Source organism: Colletotrichum navitas (assembly GCF_030913465.1).
Source record: "Colletotrichum navitas strain CBS 125086 chromosome Unknown LY79scaffold_24, whole genome shotgun sequence".
Taxonomy (NCBI): Eukaryota; Fungi; Ascomycota; class Sordariomycetes; order Glomerellales; family Glomerellaceae; genus Colletotrichum; species Colletotrichum navitas.
The window spans coordinates 179,160-194,707 of NW_026850570.1; the positions used below are offsets into that span (position 1 = coordinate 179,160).

The 15,548-nt window shown below is 53.5% G+C and overlaps 7 protein-coding genes across 7 annotated transcripts; 4 read left to right on the forward strand and 3 right to left on the reverse strand.

The window, feature by feature from the left end:
• Positions 1-1,081: 1,081 nt before the first annotated feature.
• LY79DRAFT_551412 (uncharacterized protein) lies at positions 1,082-1,433 on the forward strand. The gene has a single exon (XM_060557644.1). The coding sequence runs from the start codon at positions 1,091-1,093 to the stop codon at positions 1,328-1,330; it is 240 nt and encodes a 79-aa protein (XP_060414904.1). The 5' UTR covers positions 1,082-1,090; the 3' UTR covers positions 1,331-1,433.
• Positions 1,434-2,167: 734 nt separating this feature from the next.
• On the forward strand, positions 2,168-3,464 carry LY79DRAFT_551413 (AAA domain-containing protein). Its single transcript, XM_060557645.1, has one exon. It carries the CDS (start codon positions 2,368-2,370, stop codon positions 3,364-3,366), a length of 999 nt encoding a protein of 332 aa, XP_060414905.1. The 5' UTR covers positions 2,168-2,367; the 3' UTR covers positions 3,367-3,464.
• A 1,133-nt stretch (positions 3,465-4,597) lies between these two features.
• On the reverse strand, positions 4,598-5,203 carry LY79DRAFT_174949 (uncharacterized protein). Its single transcript, XM_060551251.1, has one exon. The coding sequence runs from the start codon at positions 5,067-5,069 to the stop codon at positions 4,716-4,718; it is 354 nt and encodes a 117-aa protein (XP_060414906.1). The 5' UTR covers positions 5,070-5,203; the 3' UTR covers positions 4,598-4,715.
• A 1,173-nt stretch (positions 5,204-6,376) lies between these two features.
• On the reverse strand, positions 6,377-7,033 carry LY79DRAFT_174967 (uncharacterized protein). Its single transcript, XM_060551252.1, has one exon. It carries the CDS (start codon positions 6,896-6,898, stop codon positions 6,482-6,484), a length of 417 nt encoding a protein of 138 aa, XP_060414907.1. The 5' UTR covers positions 6,899-7,033; the 3' UTR covers positions 6,377-6,481.
• Positions 7,034-9,708: 2,675 nt separating this feature from the next.
• On the forward strand, positions 9,709-10,631 carry LY79DRAFT_551424 (uncharacterized protein). Its single transcript, XM_060557646.1, has one exon. It carries the CDS (start codon positions 9,849-9,851, stop codon positions 10,020-10,022), a length of 174 nt encoding a protein of 57 aa, XP_060414908.1. The 5' UTR covers positions 9,709-9,848; the 3' UTR covers positions 10,023-10,631.
• An 843-nt stretch (positions 10,632-11,474) lies between these two features.
• LY79DRAFT_551426 (uncharacterized protein) lies at positions 11,475-11,949 on the forward strand. Its single transcript, XM_060557647.1, has one exon. It carries the CDS (start codon positions 11,591-11,593, stop codon positions 11,759-11,761), a length of 171 nt encoding a protein of 56 aa, XP_060414909.1. The 5' UTR covers positions 11,475-11,590; the 3' UTR covers positions 11,762-11,949.
• A 2,167-nt stretch (positions 11,950-14,116) lies between these two features.
• On the reverse strand, positions 14,117-15,272 carry LY79DRAFT_551429 (uncharacterized protein). Its single transcript, XM_060557648.1, has one exon. The coding sequence runs from the start codon at positions 15,139-15,141 to the stop codon at positions 14,287-14,289; it is 855 nt and encodes a 284-aa protein (XP_060414910.1). The 5' UTR covers positions 15,142-15,272; the 3' UTR covers positions 14,117-14,286.
• Positions 15,273-15,548: the final 276 nt, after the last annotated feature.

Here is a 15,548-nt window from a genome sequence, read left to right on the forward strand (position 1 = left end):
CAGGTCACCTTTAACGCCTCGAACAACCAGTTTCGTTCAGTGTCCAACTTCGACAAGGCTGTCGAAATCAAGACGAAGTTAACAGAGCAGCCACAGAATGGATACCGTTTGCAAGAGCTGATTGCTCTCCAAGACATTCTCAGATCTCAGAATATTCGCATCCAGCTTCTTATCCAGAAACCCGTTCTGAAGGAAGGCGACAACTTTGCAGATGACCTTCGAAACATGTTTACCACATGCTTGAGCACAGACAGAGACCAGACGCCACTAGACCAATGGTTCCGAAAAAGTCCTACAGCCCATGACTTACCTCTTGATCGTGTGCCAAGAGCAGGTGCAGGTCTTCCCAGAGATCTGCCCAGACAATTGTCTCTGGTTCGTTTCGAAACGGAAGACCAGTACATGGTCACTCACATCGTTGGTTCAGCAAACCAAGCCTTCGCCGAGCAGGCTGCGGCTTTTGACGTTGTCTCATCTGAGTTCCCGGCATACTTGATTCCCATGCCAGGAACAAACGATTCACAGTTCATTGTGGCGATCAATCCTGAGGGGCACGATGTTCATCTCCCGACTTACGGCGAACCCTGTCATATACAACTCCCACAGATCAAGATCAATCGTACGGTTGCCCCCCCAGACATTCAAAAGGCACGCGAATCCCTCATATCTCATATTGAGGCGCATGAGAGCTATGATGACACAGAGTTCCTTGATTCGATCCGCCAGCACCTTGCCACTTTGATGAGTGCACCTGTCGACGACGCGACCGTCCTTGAATTGCGACGCGATGAAGCCAACAGCGCAGAAGAGCACGCTGCTATGATTGAAAACTTCATTCTCGGACATCAAGACTCTCTGATGTGCGAAGATGCTGAAGCGTCTAGTGACCAAGAGCCCATCTGGTTCCCTGCCACAAGAATGGATATCACACTTCCAACTCTTCCATTCGACACACAGATATACGTCACATCATGCCCTCTCCAGCCACGAGGCGAGGATGCAGACAGGGCCGCCCCTCGGATCCCAATTTCGGTTGAACTGCCATTCATCGAGCTGGACCCAGGCTGTACGATCCAGGCGTACTTGCAAAATGTTGTCAATTGCCAGAACTTCAAGGACTTCAAAGCGGTTATTCGTCGCACACCATCCGACAAAACCATCAAGGCAGAGATCTATGCGATTAATGCACTCCATAACCCTGCGTCGGCCACCCTTGCCACATTGGGGCCCCAGAGCTTGGAAGCATTCAAGTACATCCAATCGTTCCAGAGCGATGAGAGCACACGCTCTGTCAATTTGCATGACACGTTCCCGATTCTCGGTCAACTGAATCAGCTAGACCAAAGCGAGTGTCCGCAGCCAATCCAGGATCAATTTGCGAAGCTTGATGGAGCCAAAAAGGTCATCATCGACAAGCTCAAGAACCTGCCTGCTGGCTTGGCATTCATCCCAGGAGTCGCAGGGTCTGGCAAGACGCATTTGATCATGTTCATGTTGGCGGCCTGCATATTCGGCAAAGGTAAGCCCAAACCGGTGCCAACGATGTATGTCGCTCCGAACAACCAGGCGGTAGACGACATGGCTACAAAGTTCCACGACTACTTTGAGAACCTTGGTCTGGACGAAGCACCCACAGTCATGCGGCTGTACGGTCTCGATTTTGAAGTCAAGTCATTGACTAGCACCCTCGTGCCTGGGCAAGAGAAATTGTTCCAGCATTTCGATGTCGACGCGACAGAAGCCCGCCTGAATGCAATGGACGCAGACGTGGACCCAGCCCCCCAGTTTCTCGCTGTATATCAATTGCAAAAGATGGGCTTAGAGATGCATCGGTACAAGAAGGGTCGATCAAAGCGTGCTCGAATTTCGAAAAACGTATCCGCCGACACTGCTGCCATGGACTACTACCGCTCTCATATCGACAAGTATCCAGAGCTTCTCAATCTCCTCGCCATAAGCGAACGCGACGGCAATCTCGAGGCAGAAGACATCAAGGAGGTTCGCCTCTTGATCAAGAATGTCTTCCACGACATGATCGCCGACTTCAAAGGGATCATCTGCACTACGCCAGTGGCCTCTGCCAATATGACCGTCAGGCGTTTTCAACCACAGCTCCTTTTTATGGACGAAGCCGCTCGACAGTCAGAACTCAGTGCTCTAATCACTATCGCGCATTATAATCCGCTGGCTTGGTTCTTCCTTGGCGATCCTCTACAGCTGACTCCCTACGTCGGTCAAGCGGCTAGAGCTACCGAGAACCCTTTCATCTGGCAGCTTTCGGTATCGTTACTGGAAAGAGCAACCAGAGCCGGCGTCGAGCTAGGGTGGCTGGACGTCACCCATCGATCCCACGGAAACCTTCGGGCAATGCCCAGCAGAGTCAACTACTCGGACATGATGAGAGGCGCTCCGGGAACGAAAAAATGGCCGGAGTCGACGGTAGCATTCGCCCATGAGCTGAGTAAACTACTCGGCCCAAACGCGCCGAAAAGGACATCTCGTCTTGTTGTGCAATTTCCTCGCACCAGAGCTACCCGCAGTGGTACCTCGTTCGAGAACCGCACGCATGTCGAATGGGTACTGCATCAAGTGAAGGGATTTCTGAAAAACGATCGTTTGACAGATCTCTCGACGACCAATCCTGCCAGAATCCTCATTGTCCCCCTGTACAAAGCACAGGTCAACCTCTACCGACAGGTGCTAGCAGATGAACGTTCCAAGGGATGTATCTCAGACGAAGATCTGCAACGCCTCGACGTCCGCACCCTTGACTCCTCTCAAGGCGAAGAACGTGACTTGGTTATCGTCGATTATGTTCAGACTGACCAGGCAGGCTTTTGCACAGACCCAAACCGCAACTGCCTTGCGACAACCAGAGCCATCCAGGCAGAGATTATCATCATGAACGAAGGCATGCTTGCAGATTTCCGCGCCCAAAAGAGCAAGCTGGCACAGATCATCGCTCATGCCTCCGAGTTCAACTACAAGCTTGAGGTACTGTCTTGCACTAACTGCAACAGCCCGACTCACACAGATGATGACTGCAACGACCAGCTTTCGTGTAGCTACTGCAAGCAGCCCGGCCACGCACGTGTAACATGCCCCAAGATCAAATGCAGCAACTGCCGCGAGCTCGGACACCTGACTAGCAACTGCCCCAAGGCGAAGCTTTGTCAACAGTGTGGCGCCAAGGATTCCGTCATGCACAAGAAGGCTTGCTTGGGCAGGCGGATATGCTCGAACTGCTGGAAGTGTCACACCGGGGATGCCTGCACCAAGTGCTTTCACTGCCGCGGAGAGAACCACCGAGCGAACGAGTGTCGACTCAACCCGGAAGCTACCAGAGTCAAGAACAAACAACTATAGTGCAATCGCGGATTCGGGGAGAATTTATTGTCGCGGGTGACTATATAGGTAGTTAGTGAATGTACATTGCACTTGGAAGTAAGGTGAGGAGGGCCAGGTGAGGTATGCCAAGGTGTGGTCGGGGTGTGCCTGAGGTAAGCAAGTACGTTTCTTCTTCTTCTATGCTTGTATAGTACATTCATTGCCTCGTACCCACTCAAGGCAGATTGCCCTGGGACCCTTGCACCTACCTGCCTGGTCATCCGTCTCCGAGCTAAACCGACATCTCCTCGCCTCCCATTGGTCAGTTCCAGAAGCTCCTTTTCTACGATACACGTGTAGGTGCTTCCTTCCCCTCCCTCCGGCCCACCACGGGTCACTCCCGAAAGCAGCAAAAGAGAAAAGGGAGGAAGGTCCCAGCGCGCTGGTTCCCGGGGCCGCTGCCGCATTAGCGCAGCAATCGGTGACCTTTTGCAGGTCCGCGCGACCTCGTAGCCATGCAGCCACACAACCAAGCCATACATAGTAAGCTCCAAGCTTGACAACTGCTACAGTGATAGGAGCTTGCTCTTCCTCCACCCACACACCCACCTACACACCCACACACCACCACCACCATGATCACCACACCATGACAGGTCACCCCTTTCTTATTTCTTTTCCCTCCGTCCTTTTCCTGTTCCTGAAGGTGCCTAGACTCCCCTCTAATTTTCGTACTCGCATATCGTGCGTCCCGTTTTGTCGCCGCGTCCAGCTCGGCGCCATGATCGAACCCAAAATGTACGTTGCCCCAACCTATTGCGCAATAGTCGGCGACTAGTGTGGAACCCCGAGCTCACACGGGGCGGTGATGGCTCGCAGCCGCCTGCCGTGATACACGCCGCGTCCGAGAGGGAGAGAGAGAGAGAGAGAGAGAGAGAGAGAGAGAGAGAGACGTGGAAAGGTGGAAAAAGAAAAGAGACCCTGCAGCTTGGTGCTCGGGCAGTCTCACAGGACTAGGCATTCGTACCTGATCAGAGGCGTGTTTGCATGCGGCGTCCCTGCGGTTGAGAACGTCTTGTTTCCTTCTCCCCTTGTCGTCCCACGCGTGGCAACAGCCCATCCGCTACCCACGCGCGCACGCGACGACGCAACACCTACGACATAGGGCAACTCACCCGCAACCACACCACCTTCGTGCCGGGCCCTTTTCTGCCGTCCGCCGTCCGCCGTCCTATCGGACCTGTTCTGTTCTTCAACCTCTCCGGTTGGAAGAGTCGTGCTGGATACGGACTTCAGTGCCATATCGCGAGACAATGAATCACAACCCATCTGGTCCATATCCTGTACCCCATTCCCCCCCCTCTCGAGTCCCTTGAAACCCAACATGATCAGCTCTCTTCGGGAGAGAGAGAAAAACCCATCTGTCGTCGTATCAGTGACATTACTGGTCCTGTCATTGATATGCCTCGTTTTACTTCTTTTGTCGAAAACCAACAGTGCGATCGCTGTCTGCGTATTCTGAGTAAGGAAATCGTTGCCGAACCCAATAAAAGAATAAAGGCCGGAAATAGCTTCGTCCTGGAACCCCCTTCCAACGTCACACCCGACGCCAGGCCCCCAAAAAGGGCTTGGCGCAGGCAGGCTCTACGCGTGTAATGAAACACGTTAGCAAAATCAAAGTGTATGCTACACACATATCCGTACACACACACACACATGCTTACAATCGCCACGCTTCCCATGCATGTCCCATGCTCCCTCCATGCTTTTTTCACGTCATCCGAACACTTCTCCTTCCTCGCAGGTTCGGACTTGGTCACGTTTGCTAATTACCCTTTCTTCTTGCACCAACACCCCCTGCACTCTCAGACTTTGTTATTCCATTCAACCTTGAATATTCATGGCCTCTTCGTCAGCCATCTGCAACGCCGGCGAGATAAATAACCACTGGGCCGCATCCCCGGCCGCCTCGGGCCCTCAACCGCCGTTCCCCGGCCGCCAGCGCGCGCATGCGCCCCCATCGACGACAAGAATCGTCAAAGGAGAGGGAGGCCAACCACCAGATAAATGTGTCACTCTGGGAAATTGGGAAACGCCAAGGGGTCAAGGCCTTTGTCGAATTACTTTTTTTTTTATCTGTTATTATTTTTCCTGCTTTTTCTTTCTTTTCCTTTTCCACTCCCTTCCCGCTAAACGGATTGACGATGCAGCGCATAAGCGCCCCTCCCGTCCGTCCGTTCGCTAGACTAGGTTATGAAGGCTGTCTGTCTCAAACCAAAGTCCTTTATTTGGCCCATCTGTTTTTTTGCCATTAGTGAACCAGCACCGGCAGGCTACAGGCTCCCCTCTCGGCTCTTCACTTGCCAACGCACGCACGCTCCGCTTCCTCGCGCGCCCCTAGATTGCCGGCACGCGCCGATCACAAGCGGGGAGAGGGGGGATTTGCATTTTGTCATGTCAGACACCGACGGTCCCCTAACCATTTGGTTTCGCCTTGGCCACGATTCGATACTTCAGTCAGGCTTGGCCATCTCTCTCTCTCTCTCTCTCTCTCTCTCTCTCTCTCTCTCTCTCTCTCTCTCTCTCTCCCTTATTCTCCTAGAATTGGGGGCCATTTCAAGCCGCTCTCACATCTGCTCGCCACCCCGGCTTCCGATCTCCCCTCGCATCTGAGATTCCTTCTCTCCCTTTCCTCCCCCCGGATACGTGACCTGTGTGTGATGTGATCGATGCTTTGCTACTTTCCTTCTCCCTTCGCCCCCCGTCCCCTTCCCCCCTCCTCAAAGGTGTCGGGTCAGCAACTGCTGTGCTGCTATCCATTCGATTCGTTATTGAAGCGAGTCGCCAATGCAAGGTTGACGCCCTCATCAAGTCGGGGGAATGCTCATGTCCCATAACCACCCCTGTCCGTCTCAGATGCATCCTGCACACACTCTCCACGCACGTCTGCCAGATCTGGCATGTCTCTACGTCAAGATTGGGCATTCCCAGCCTTGGAGGGGTTGCCCAACCATCGGTGTGTCAGTGTGAGCCAAAGGGATGCAACATTATCAAGCGGGTTTTTTTTTTGTTCAAAATTGTTTTTCCTGGTTTACTTTTCGATGCGCTGGCGCTGTGTAGCTATCTTGGCTCTTGAAGGAAGAGACTAGTAGTACTATACATTCAGTCTAACGAGGGCTAAACTCGCGGGGTATCTTTTGTCGATTCCTGAGTCCAGCCCAGCTCGTCCACCAAGTAGAGGACGACCGACTGGCCTTGGTGCCCTAGGTCTCGAGTACACTATGAGAAAGCAAATAATTGGGAATAATAAACAGCGTGGTGTGATAATCCGTCGATGCCATTGCCTTGTTCTGACAAGGGGAAGAAGGGTGTGATAATAAGTAGGAAAGCGTTGCTGACATATCCTTGGCTCTCTCTCTGTGTTCCCAGGACCGCGAGGAACCTGGTCATGAGTAGAAAAAACCAACCCAAAAGAAATCAAGTGTAAAAAAGATAGTACAAGCCAAAAAAAAAATAACAAACACCAAATGCAAAGTCTATATGCGCAATCAGTTCTTTTCCCAGTCCGCATCCCAGATATTTTTTGTAACCCGTCCCATATCAAGAGTGCCCAGTAGTGAAAACAGGGGAAAAAAAAAAGAAAAAAAAAAAGGAAATAAACAAATCAAGAGCCCGGAGCTTGCATATTTCTTTTTTCGCCCCTGTCCAAACAACTCCTCCAAAAGAAAAAAAGTGTCGTCCCACACCCTCAGTGACGCTTGAGGCGGCATTGTGCCATGTGCGCCGAGGGCGGTGGTTGCGTTGTCATGCGTTGCTGCCCGACCAACTGGCTGTGAAGGGCTCACCGACAGTTCGGAATGGATCCGCCGGGGATATAGAACCGTCGCCAGGCGTCGTGTGGTAAGAAGTTTGAGGGTCCCAGATGCGGGATGTGAGAGCTGACAGGGAGGCGTCGAAAAAAAGGACAAAAACAGCCCCGTCTCCAAATGGCAAAAAAAGACTCCCAAAGCCGTCTATGTTGTAACGCCGTGCCCCTTTTTTTTTTATCTCCAATACAGGTGGGATGGAAATGAATCCCACAACACATAAAAGCAAAATCGATGCCACATCATGAAAACCGTATCGGCGTTCCCAATCGCCTTGCTGCTGGGAAGCAAGTTGTGGCTGCGAGCCGGTATGTTCTAGTCTTCGAGGGGGAATGCGTATTAAATGGTGTATGATAAATGTTGCGAAATCGGCCATGGCGCTGATTGTACAGGCGTGGTGGTACAGGTGGAAAAGAACCGCCGGTATTAGTATAGTTGTAGAGATAAGTGGGTGTAAGAGAGTGCGTGCGTATGCTTGACACATCAGAATGAGACGCGGCAGCCGAGAGATGGCGGTTGATCCTCTCGGGTGCGTGTGGAAGCCATCATGTCGGCCGAAGCGACGAAGGCGGGCGTGGGAATCATAGTGGATCGTGCTCGCAGCACGTCGGTTGCGTCGCTCGTGAAGAATGGGCGCGAGGCCAATTTATCGAGGCTTGGGGCGAGGGGGAGGCTTGGGCACTCCAGTCGTGTCGTAGGCACCACGGCCCATGTTGGAGAAGCTCGTGATTTCTCTGACAACCATTTTGAAAGATGATTCTGTGAATGTGCTTGTGAGGGCGCGAGTTGGTTGGGGTTCGATGTCTTTTATGAATCGTCTGTTAGCCATGATTCGATCAAAACCTCGGGATGAGCGAGGACAAAGCGGCAACTTTATATGAAATGAAGGCGACGCGGCGATGGGAATCGACAGGGACCAATTTGGGAAGGAACTTTTTGGGGGTATGTGCTCATAGAGACGTAGAAATTGGCTGGGGTGGGCGCTGTAAGTTTGCTGCAGCTCTGACTCACAATTCAGACCGTAGTAGTGCAACGTGTTGGAAGTTGCGTTAAGGACTTGGGTGCGAGTGTCTTTAGAGAATGGGATTGGCGAGAGCCGACGGGGGTCAAGAAGCGGTGTTGATGCGAGGCCTGGGTATGTTGCCGAATTGGGCGTTACCAATGTTGCTCGGTTGTTTCGCGGAAGGGAAAAATAGGAGCAGCTGAAGCAAAACAGACGAAGAGTGGGAGCGTATTATCGGCACCGTTGCATGGGGATGGCTCGAGCAAGATAGGCTTTGCGCAGTCGCAGACCGGTCAAGGTGTGGTTGAAGGAAGGGTTGGGACCCGGCTAGTTTGGCGGGACGTTGGGACGGACGGGTGATTTATTGGTTGCGCAGGTCTCGGAAGGCGTTCCTGGATGGGGGAGTTCTTGCCTTTTGTGCGTGTTCCGGCGTTGTGATATATTATTTGACCGAGCGCGGGATCGGGTCTTGGATTAATGAGATATGTGAAAGCTCTTGCTGGCTAGATTTCGCAGGCGGCGGCGAGTGAGTCCAGAAGAAGGGGGCTGGCTGTAAGGCGAAGAGGCGAGGTTTCCTGGTACGGCACGGTACGGTACGGTGCGAGACGAGGAAATGGGTTGCTGCAGCTTCTCTCGCTAAGAAGGACGAGAAGCAGTGGGTCGAGCGGACGAGTCTCTTGTTGTGCGGGTATTGCCAACGGTGTCCAGAGACTGCGGTGAAGTTGCAGCAGGAGAAAAAGGGGGGCGCGCGTGTGTGAGTTGTCTGCGTATGCAGGTTGCTAGTGCTGGTCGGCAGGAAGGCGGGGAGTAGAGTGACGATATGCAAAAATGTTTACAGAGGGAGGGGGAGGGAGAGAGAGAGAGAGAGAGATAGACCAGGGCGTGGCGCCGGAAGGACGAGGAGATGATGAGAGAGGGAGAGGTGGTTAAAAGAATGGGAGTCCAGGAGGAAAGGACGGATGAGAGGGAGAGGGTGATGAACTCTTATTATTTCAGACCGACGCCCCGACCGAGAATGGGAAATTTTTTCTTCTTGTTCGCAATGTAAAGTAGGTAGGTAATGTAATGTAATGTCAGGGCGGGTGGGAGCGCAGGGAAGGGGAGCCATCTATCCATGGCCTGGTTACCTACCAACCTAGGTAGGTAGGTAAGGTACTTTGTACTGGACCACGTAGGGCGTACGGCTAGGTATGCAACGGCAATGTCAACGAAGACCAGGCCAGATCAGACACCTCTTTCCCTCTCTCTCTCTCTTTCTCTCCCCCCAGTCTCTCTCTCTGTCTTTCTGTCCTGGGATGTGGAGGGTAGAAGGGGGGGGGTATGTTTCTGGCCTGACTGGTCATGGATAGTAATGTTCCTTACCTAGGTTTGGTTCCTTTGCTTTTCCAAAAAATTAAAGGGCAGGGGAGAAGGGAACCAAGGGAAGGGATGGGAGGGGGGGCAAGGGACCAGGATGCCGTTGCTTGCTTTCTGCTGCAGGTGTGAAAACGCACCCTCCCCCCCCCCGGCCAACGCGGCAACTTGCAAGGCCCAAGTGAGGTACCTCAGTACCCAAGTTCCGGGCCAGGACCCCCTTCATATTCTCCAAGGGGGGAAGGGGGCAAGCAGGGGAGCCAGAATGGAGAGGAGCGTGGACTTAGCCATGCCGGATTATGGCCTGTGGCCTTCCCTGCAACTCGCCCATCCCATGCCACGCCATGCCAAGCCAATGCCAGGTACCCGTACCGCTCCCAAGTTTGAAGTGCAAGGCGTTGGCGTTGGTGATGACTGATGGTGTTGGTGCTGGCGCTGCGTTGGGTACCCAGCTCTGCACGCTAGGCGACTGATTGCCCTTACCCGTTTCCGAGCCCGGCTGGCCCCCTTCACAGAGATGATCGACTATGAGAGTCTTAAGAAGAACAGCAACGAGCGGGCCAAACTGAACCCTTGCTCAGGTGGTCGGTCATACGAATGAAAGCCCCGGTGTTTGTTGATGGTCGAGAACGACGATGAACAGCAGCCCATGGACGAGACGGGCACCGCCGGCCTGCTTTCGGTCGTCCCCTTCGAATAGGCATCGTCCTCGGGGCAAGGCAAAGAAATCGTTCCTATCTACGAAGTGGGAGAAGAAGGAGTGAAGGGGTGATGGGGGTAATGGGGAATCTAGAACTGCATCGATTGAGACTAGAGTAATGCCGTACGTAGCCTCTCGCGGTCGCGCATGCGCCAGCTCGGTGTGGCAGAGAGTCGGGCCGCTCGCTCTCTTTCTCTCCTTTCCTCTTTAATTTGACAATTGTTTAGAGAAAAGGCGTGAGAAATGGTGGGATGGCTTAGCCCGACTTGGGCGCGTGATGAGGCAGCCTACGTGAGCGCTGCTCATTTGCGGTATAGGTAGGTAAGTAGGTCGGTACTGAGTGAGTCTCTTACTCTGTTGGCCCTTCCCCCTCCCCCTTCATCCGACAGGTCCAAGTGTCTTCCCAGAGTTTGTTTCGTAATTAGTGCAGCTCACCTCATGTTTTGCCGCAGCGTTTGCTGTTTAGCCACAACGGACGCCTTGGTTCGCGTTCGCATCCGCGGCGGCAACGCCTGTTCGTGGACATGAGAAGAGAGGAACACCATCGTACTGTGTAGAACCGCTGACGGATGAAAACACACACACACACACATACATAAAACATGCTGACTACGGAAACAGTTTCTCGGTACGTTGCGTCGGCCCACTCTTCCTCAAGCAGCGGCACGAGACAAGGTATCTGCACCGCGTCGTCGGTACGCTGCGTCTGAGGTACAAAGATATCAATCAAACCCTACGTACACGTAGTAGTACCAGAGGCAGGCAGATCCGTCCGCTTGGAAGCAAACCCGGGCCAGTGAGGCGACCTTCTTCCCACTCGACGAACAAGGAGGAGAGCGAGGGAGAAAAGAGTATACTACCCGGCTATGTATACATACCAGCCGGCAGTGAGGCCAACCCACCTATCCGTACCTACCCAAGCTACCGAGTATCCAAAATACCTGGCATTGGTAGGTAGGTAGGTACGGAGTATACGGTAGCATCCGCCGCTGTAACCATACAGCACCATGAAGTATGTGGTCTACGTACCGGCTGCCACGTCCGACTTGCTCACCTTAGCTCACCGGAAGCCCATCCGCCCTCTTCAGCGTTGTGAGGTCGCGAGAAGAAGCTTGCCCTCCTGCTTACATAGTATCTCTGCACTGCACTGGCGCTCGTCGTTTCTGCTGCGATCCTCCCGGATGGCCACGCCGGACAGGGGGGAAGTTAGGCAACCAATCCGTCCGTATCCCCCATCAAGTCCATGTATCATCGTGAATAGGAGCTGCTACCCCTTCCCCTTGTCGCCATGCCGTGTCTCTCTCTCTCTCTCTCTCTCTCTCTCGCCGCGGTTCGCCTTGCATGCTTCCCATCCTCCAAACTGCGGCTCCGGGAAAGCCTTGCCTCCCCCTTATTCTGCTTGATGCCGTCCTGACATTCTGGCCGTGGCCCTTAGCGCATGTCCTTGCTACCGATTGGACGGATCAAAACGCGCTGCTGTCGCATCCGACTTTGGAAAGCCCGCTGTTTTAGTCAGACGCGTCCCTAATTAGCTCCGTCCTCGACTTAGCAGCTCACTTCAGCTCAACTCAGCTCCAATGCGCACGGCATATTGCGTAACCCGGCGCTGTAGTCGGTAAAAATAGCTTGCCATTGTCTGCTGTCGTCATGTATCATCTCGCCCAGAAGGGCAAGGGGTCGGGAACGAACAAAAAAAGAAAGATGGTATAAAAAAAATAAAAAATAAAAAGAGCAACCAAGAGAAAGATTCTTGGCGCATATCTCTCTGCGCTAATCGACCCGTCGAGTCCCTTCGCCCGAGTCGGTTCTGGCAGACCACAATTCTGTGTCGCGATCCCTGTGACGCCTTCACCGAGACTGACCTGGCTAGGCCCATCCTGACAGTCAACAGCCGTCAGGGCACGGTTGATTGTCCGGCTCAAGATAGTGCCAGGTGAGCACGTCCGTCGTCTCGTGCATTCCATCCCTTGATTAGCTCCTTGCCCTCTTCTCGCGGACGCCGGCTTGGGGGGCCCGGGCGTGCCACGCCTCTCCCTGCCGTGCTCCTCGCCTCCGAAGGGGGGGGGGGGATACGGTGGCAGCGATCCGTTGTTGATCATCGTGCCTCCCCCCGGCCTCCCAAACCTGTCCCTCGTCGGTGAGCAGTTATCCCACCGGGGAGCCAGTCCCGGACCCTCTCTTTGCTTCTTCAGCTTGGTGTCGGTGAGCAGTGATTTTTTGGGGATATGCTGGGGTGGGGTGATTTTTATTTTATTCTACTTTTTAGTTGATTTATCTTTTCTTTTCCCCTTTTCCGCTTTCCTCAATCCTAACCATCCAGGTATGCTTGTCGAAAAGTTGTCATCTCGCTGCGGGTACGGGAATCCTTCCGCAGCCTGGTGCATATCATATTATAACCGCATGTGAGGGTTTGATTGCGTGTCTTTTCGCTGAGACGGACTATACCGAACACGAGGGCGGGCCACGGCGACAACCTCGTTTGCCTGAGCCTTCATATTTGCGTCGTTGGACAGAACGACTGCGACTCGAAAAGTGGCCAATCTGGAATAATTCGGTCAATGGCCAATCCGTGGCATGCGCCCCAAGTTCTTTCCCTTTTGCTTAGCGTGTTGTCCGTACCACCATACGCGATGCCGCACTGCGTCCGATAATCAATTTACCTGCTGAGTCGGGGGCTTGCAATACCATCCCATCCGTCGTCTTCTGTCCGGCCCAAGTTTTGCTCACTTCCTCCTGTCACTTTCGCCTGGGGACGGACGCCCCACGGCCGCTGGTCCCTCGATCCCAAATCGCCCCCGTTTGCCACAGTCTACGGTAGTGCTTTTGGGTTCGAAGTGACCACTTACTTGGTTCCTTCAGGAGCACACCAGTCGATCCCCCACGAAATGGGAAATGCACTCTCGTGTGCACGTGGACGGAACGACAGCCGCTGTCAGGGCAGGGCGGAGTAGTCTTTTCGCGGTGCTGGTGTTGTGGAATGTCGGACCGGCGGGTACCAGGAAAGGTTAACCTGCTGTCGTCATTGTCGCGAAACACACGGTCGATATCCCTCTCCTTGTACGTATAGGAATTTGAATAGAGATGGCCGCCGTCTGACGGCTAATCCGGCTCATCCTCCGACGTGCCCAAAGCAGCCGCCGACGGAGAGACGCGTGGCTCTCGGCCAGAGCACGGGCGACATGAGACTCGCTCGCTAATGCTCCTCGGACGGAACGCAGCTGTGCACCAACATTGTAACGGATGGCAACTAGCATGCGTCCATGATTCACGAAGCCAAGACATTTGCCAACCTTCTGAGGACTCGTCAAGTCGCTCGTGTGCTAGCATTGACCTGTTGAGCCAGACTGCTCTGTTTCTTCTGACTAAGTGAGCGGCTGGCGCCCCAGTATCCCCAATAGCTGTATGGATGCCATCGAAGGGCGAACGTGAGTATGGTGACAAGGCGATGCAGGAATCTGCGTCAGCTCTCGGACCGGCCTGTTTGATTGCCTATGTTTGGCATGACATACAACGCCCCCCCACCCGACTGGAGTCTCGACAGGAGAGAAGAAGGGTCTTCAGCCCGCACACCACGGATATATTGGGCACCTCGTCTGAAGTCGCTCCGTTCGGGGTGTCTGGTCTTTGAAACTCAGTCGATGACTGATATCTGTCGCCAGTGTGTAGCACCTTCGGAGAGACAGAGCGATTTTTAGGGACGCGGGATTTGACATGGGATGGCAGAGGGGATTGTGGCAATGACCATTACGACAGAATGAAATGTTTCCCTTGTTTTTCTCTATCGGTACAGGCCAGGAATGTTGGCTTTTCCCTTCATCATCATCATCATCATCACCATCATCACCAACCTTCATAGCCTTGCTAGTTCGTAGACTTGAGAAGCGACATTAGGCCAGCGACCTTCCGCATCTGTCAACTCCAAGAAGGAGTCGAGGACCTCACCGAGAAGATCCGCGGCGGATTCTGGACTAGCCTCTCCCATAGCGAGGCCCCTCCCCCTTTAGACGAAGATCAGTTCCGCGGTAAGACTGTTTCATCTAGGAGCAATCGGTGCGGCTAATTCTCTCAATACGGCATGTAACAAGACTGGAGGCCACTGGCCCGAAAGAGACAAGCGGCTCGGCTTGAGTGCTTGCATGAAGCCGGCGGATCGATCCCGTCCGCTCGCCTAAGTCCCAGCATAGATACACATAAAATCCATGTGCCACACCGACTTCTAAATTCCCAAGGCATGTCGAGTATCGATGTCCCCCATCACTGACAAACGAGCCAACAGTTGGCCCTACCGACTGCGCACACGAAGTCAACAATGACTTCACAATCCCTTGGCTGCACATTACCGTATAGTTTAGTCGGATCTGCCGAGAAAACAATGCACTGGGTGCAATGCAGTAGTAGCTTAGACGACATTGAACCGTAGTGTATCTTTTCTCAATGACCCACAATCTCCTCCAACGGAAGCCCTTGGACGGGGCAGTGGTGTTCCAGTTTTGTTGGTGGAAACACGTTTTCCATTCATATGAAATTAGTGGTGTTTGGCTCGCAAACTCAACGGCTTCCCTGTTGTCGAGGATCACGTAAACAGTGCCGTTTGCCAAGAGAGTCGTTTGGCATATGCCGTCGGTGATGGTCGGCACAACCCTGCTACAAATTGTTGTTGTTCCGGGCAGTTCTGCTGGAAGCCCGAAGATGACTGATCGTTGAAACAAACCGCCGACGACTCTTTGATTGGCAAGCATGCGATAACAGGTCACAATACTATCCGTACTCCTTTCAAAATGGAAAAGTCCCGCTTTTTCGTATCTTGTTGTTCCGTCTCGGTAGTTATCCCGCGTAGCAGCGTACTCTGCCCTGCGTTGCTGAAGCCAGGGCCGTATGAGACAACTTTCCATCAATCACATATGGGATCCTGCAAATGAGATGAAGCCATCTCCTGAAGCTCTTGCTCGCTTTTGTTCGTCAGCCCCTCCGCCCGGTTAAGGAATCCCCTGTCAGATGGCAGACGTCGGAACCTTCATGCACCACTTGGGCTCGGTGCCAGGGGCCGTGGGCACTGTTCCTCCAGTGAACTGAGGATGTATTAAAACCTTCCAGAAGCTTTGGAAGCGTGGAAGCCCTGCGACGGCCTGGCCGGGAATCACAGGGCAAAACCCGCCAATGGTATGTGCTCTGGGCCGGTGTGGGCATATATCGACCTGGGAGGTCCACCCATTCCTCTTCTGACCTGGCAGTTTGTACTGTGTAAGAACTCCTATTCCGCGGCGTAGTCGCACAGTAAGAGACTGGGATCTTGTGGGCT

Coding starts and splice junctions, on each gene's coding strand:
- LY79DRAFT_551412 (XM_060557644.1), top strand. CDS start 1,091: ATGTTGTCAATTGCCAGAACTTCAAGGACTTCAAAGCGGTTATTCGTC.
- LY79DRAFT_551413 (XM_060557645.1), top strand. CDS start 2,368: ATGCCCAGCAGAGTCAACTACTCGGACATGATGAGAGGCGCTCCGGGA.
- LY79DRAFT_174949 (XM_060551251.1), bottom strand. CDS start 5,069: ATGGGAAGCGTGGCGATTGTAAGCATGTGTGTGTGTGTGTACGGATAT.
- LY79DRAFT_174967 (XM_060551252.1), bottom strand. CDS start 6,898: ATGCGGACTGGGAAAAGAACTGATTGCGCATATAGACTTTGCATTTGG.
- LY79DRAFT_551424 (XM_060557646.1), top strand. CDS start 9,849: ATGGCCTGTGGCCTTCCCTGCAACTCGCCCATCCCATGCCACGCCATG.
- LY79DRAFT_551426 (XM_060557647.1), top strand. CDS start 11,591: ATGCTTCCCATCCTCCAAACTGCGGCTCCGGGAAAGCCTTGCCTCCCC.
- LY79DRAFT_551429 (XM_060557648.1), bottom strand. CDS start 15,141: ATGGAAAGTTGTCTCATACGGCCCTGGCTTCAGCAACGCAGGGCAGAG.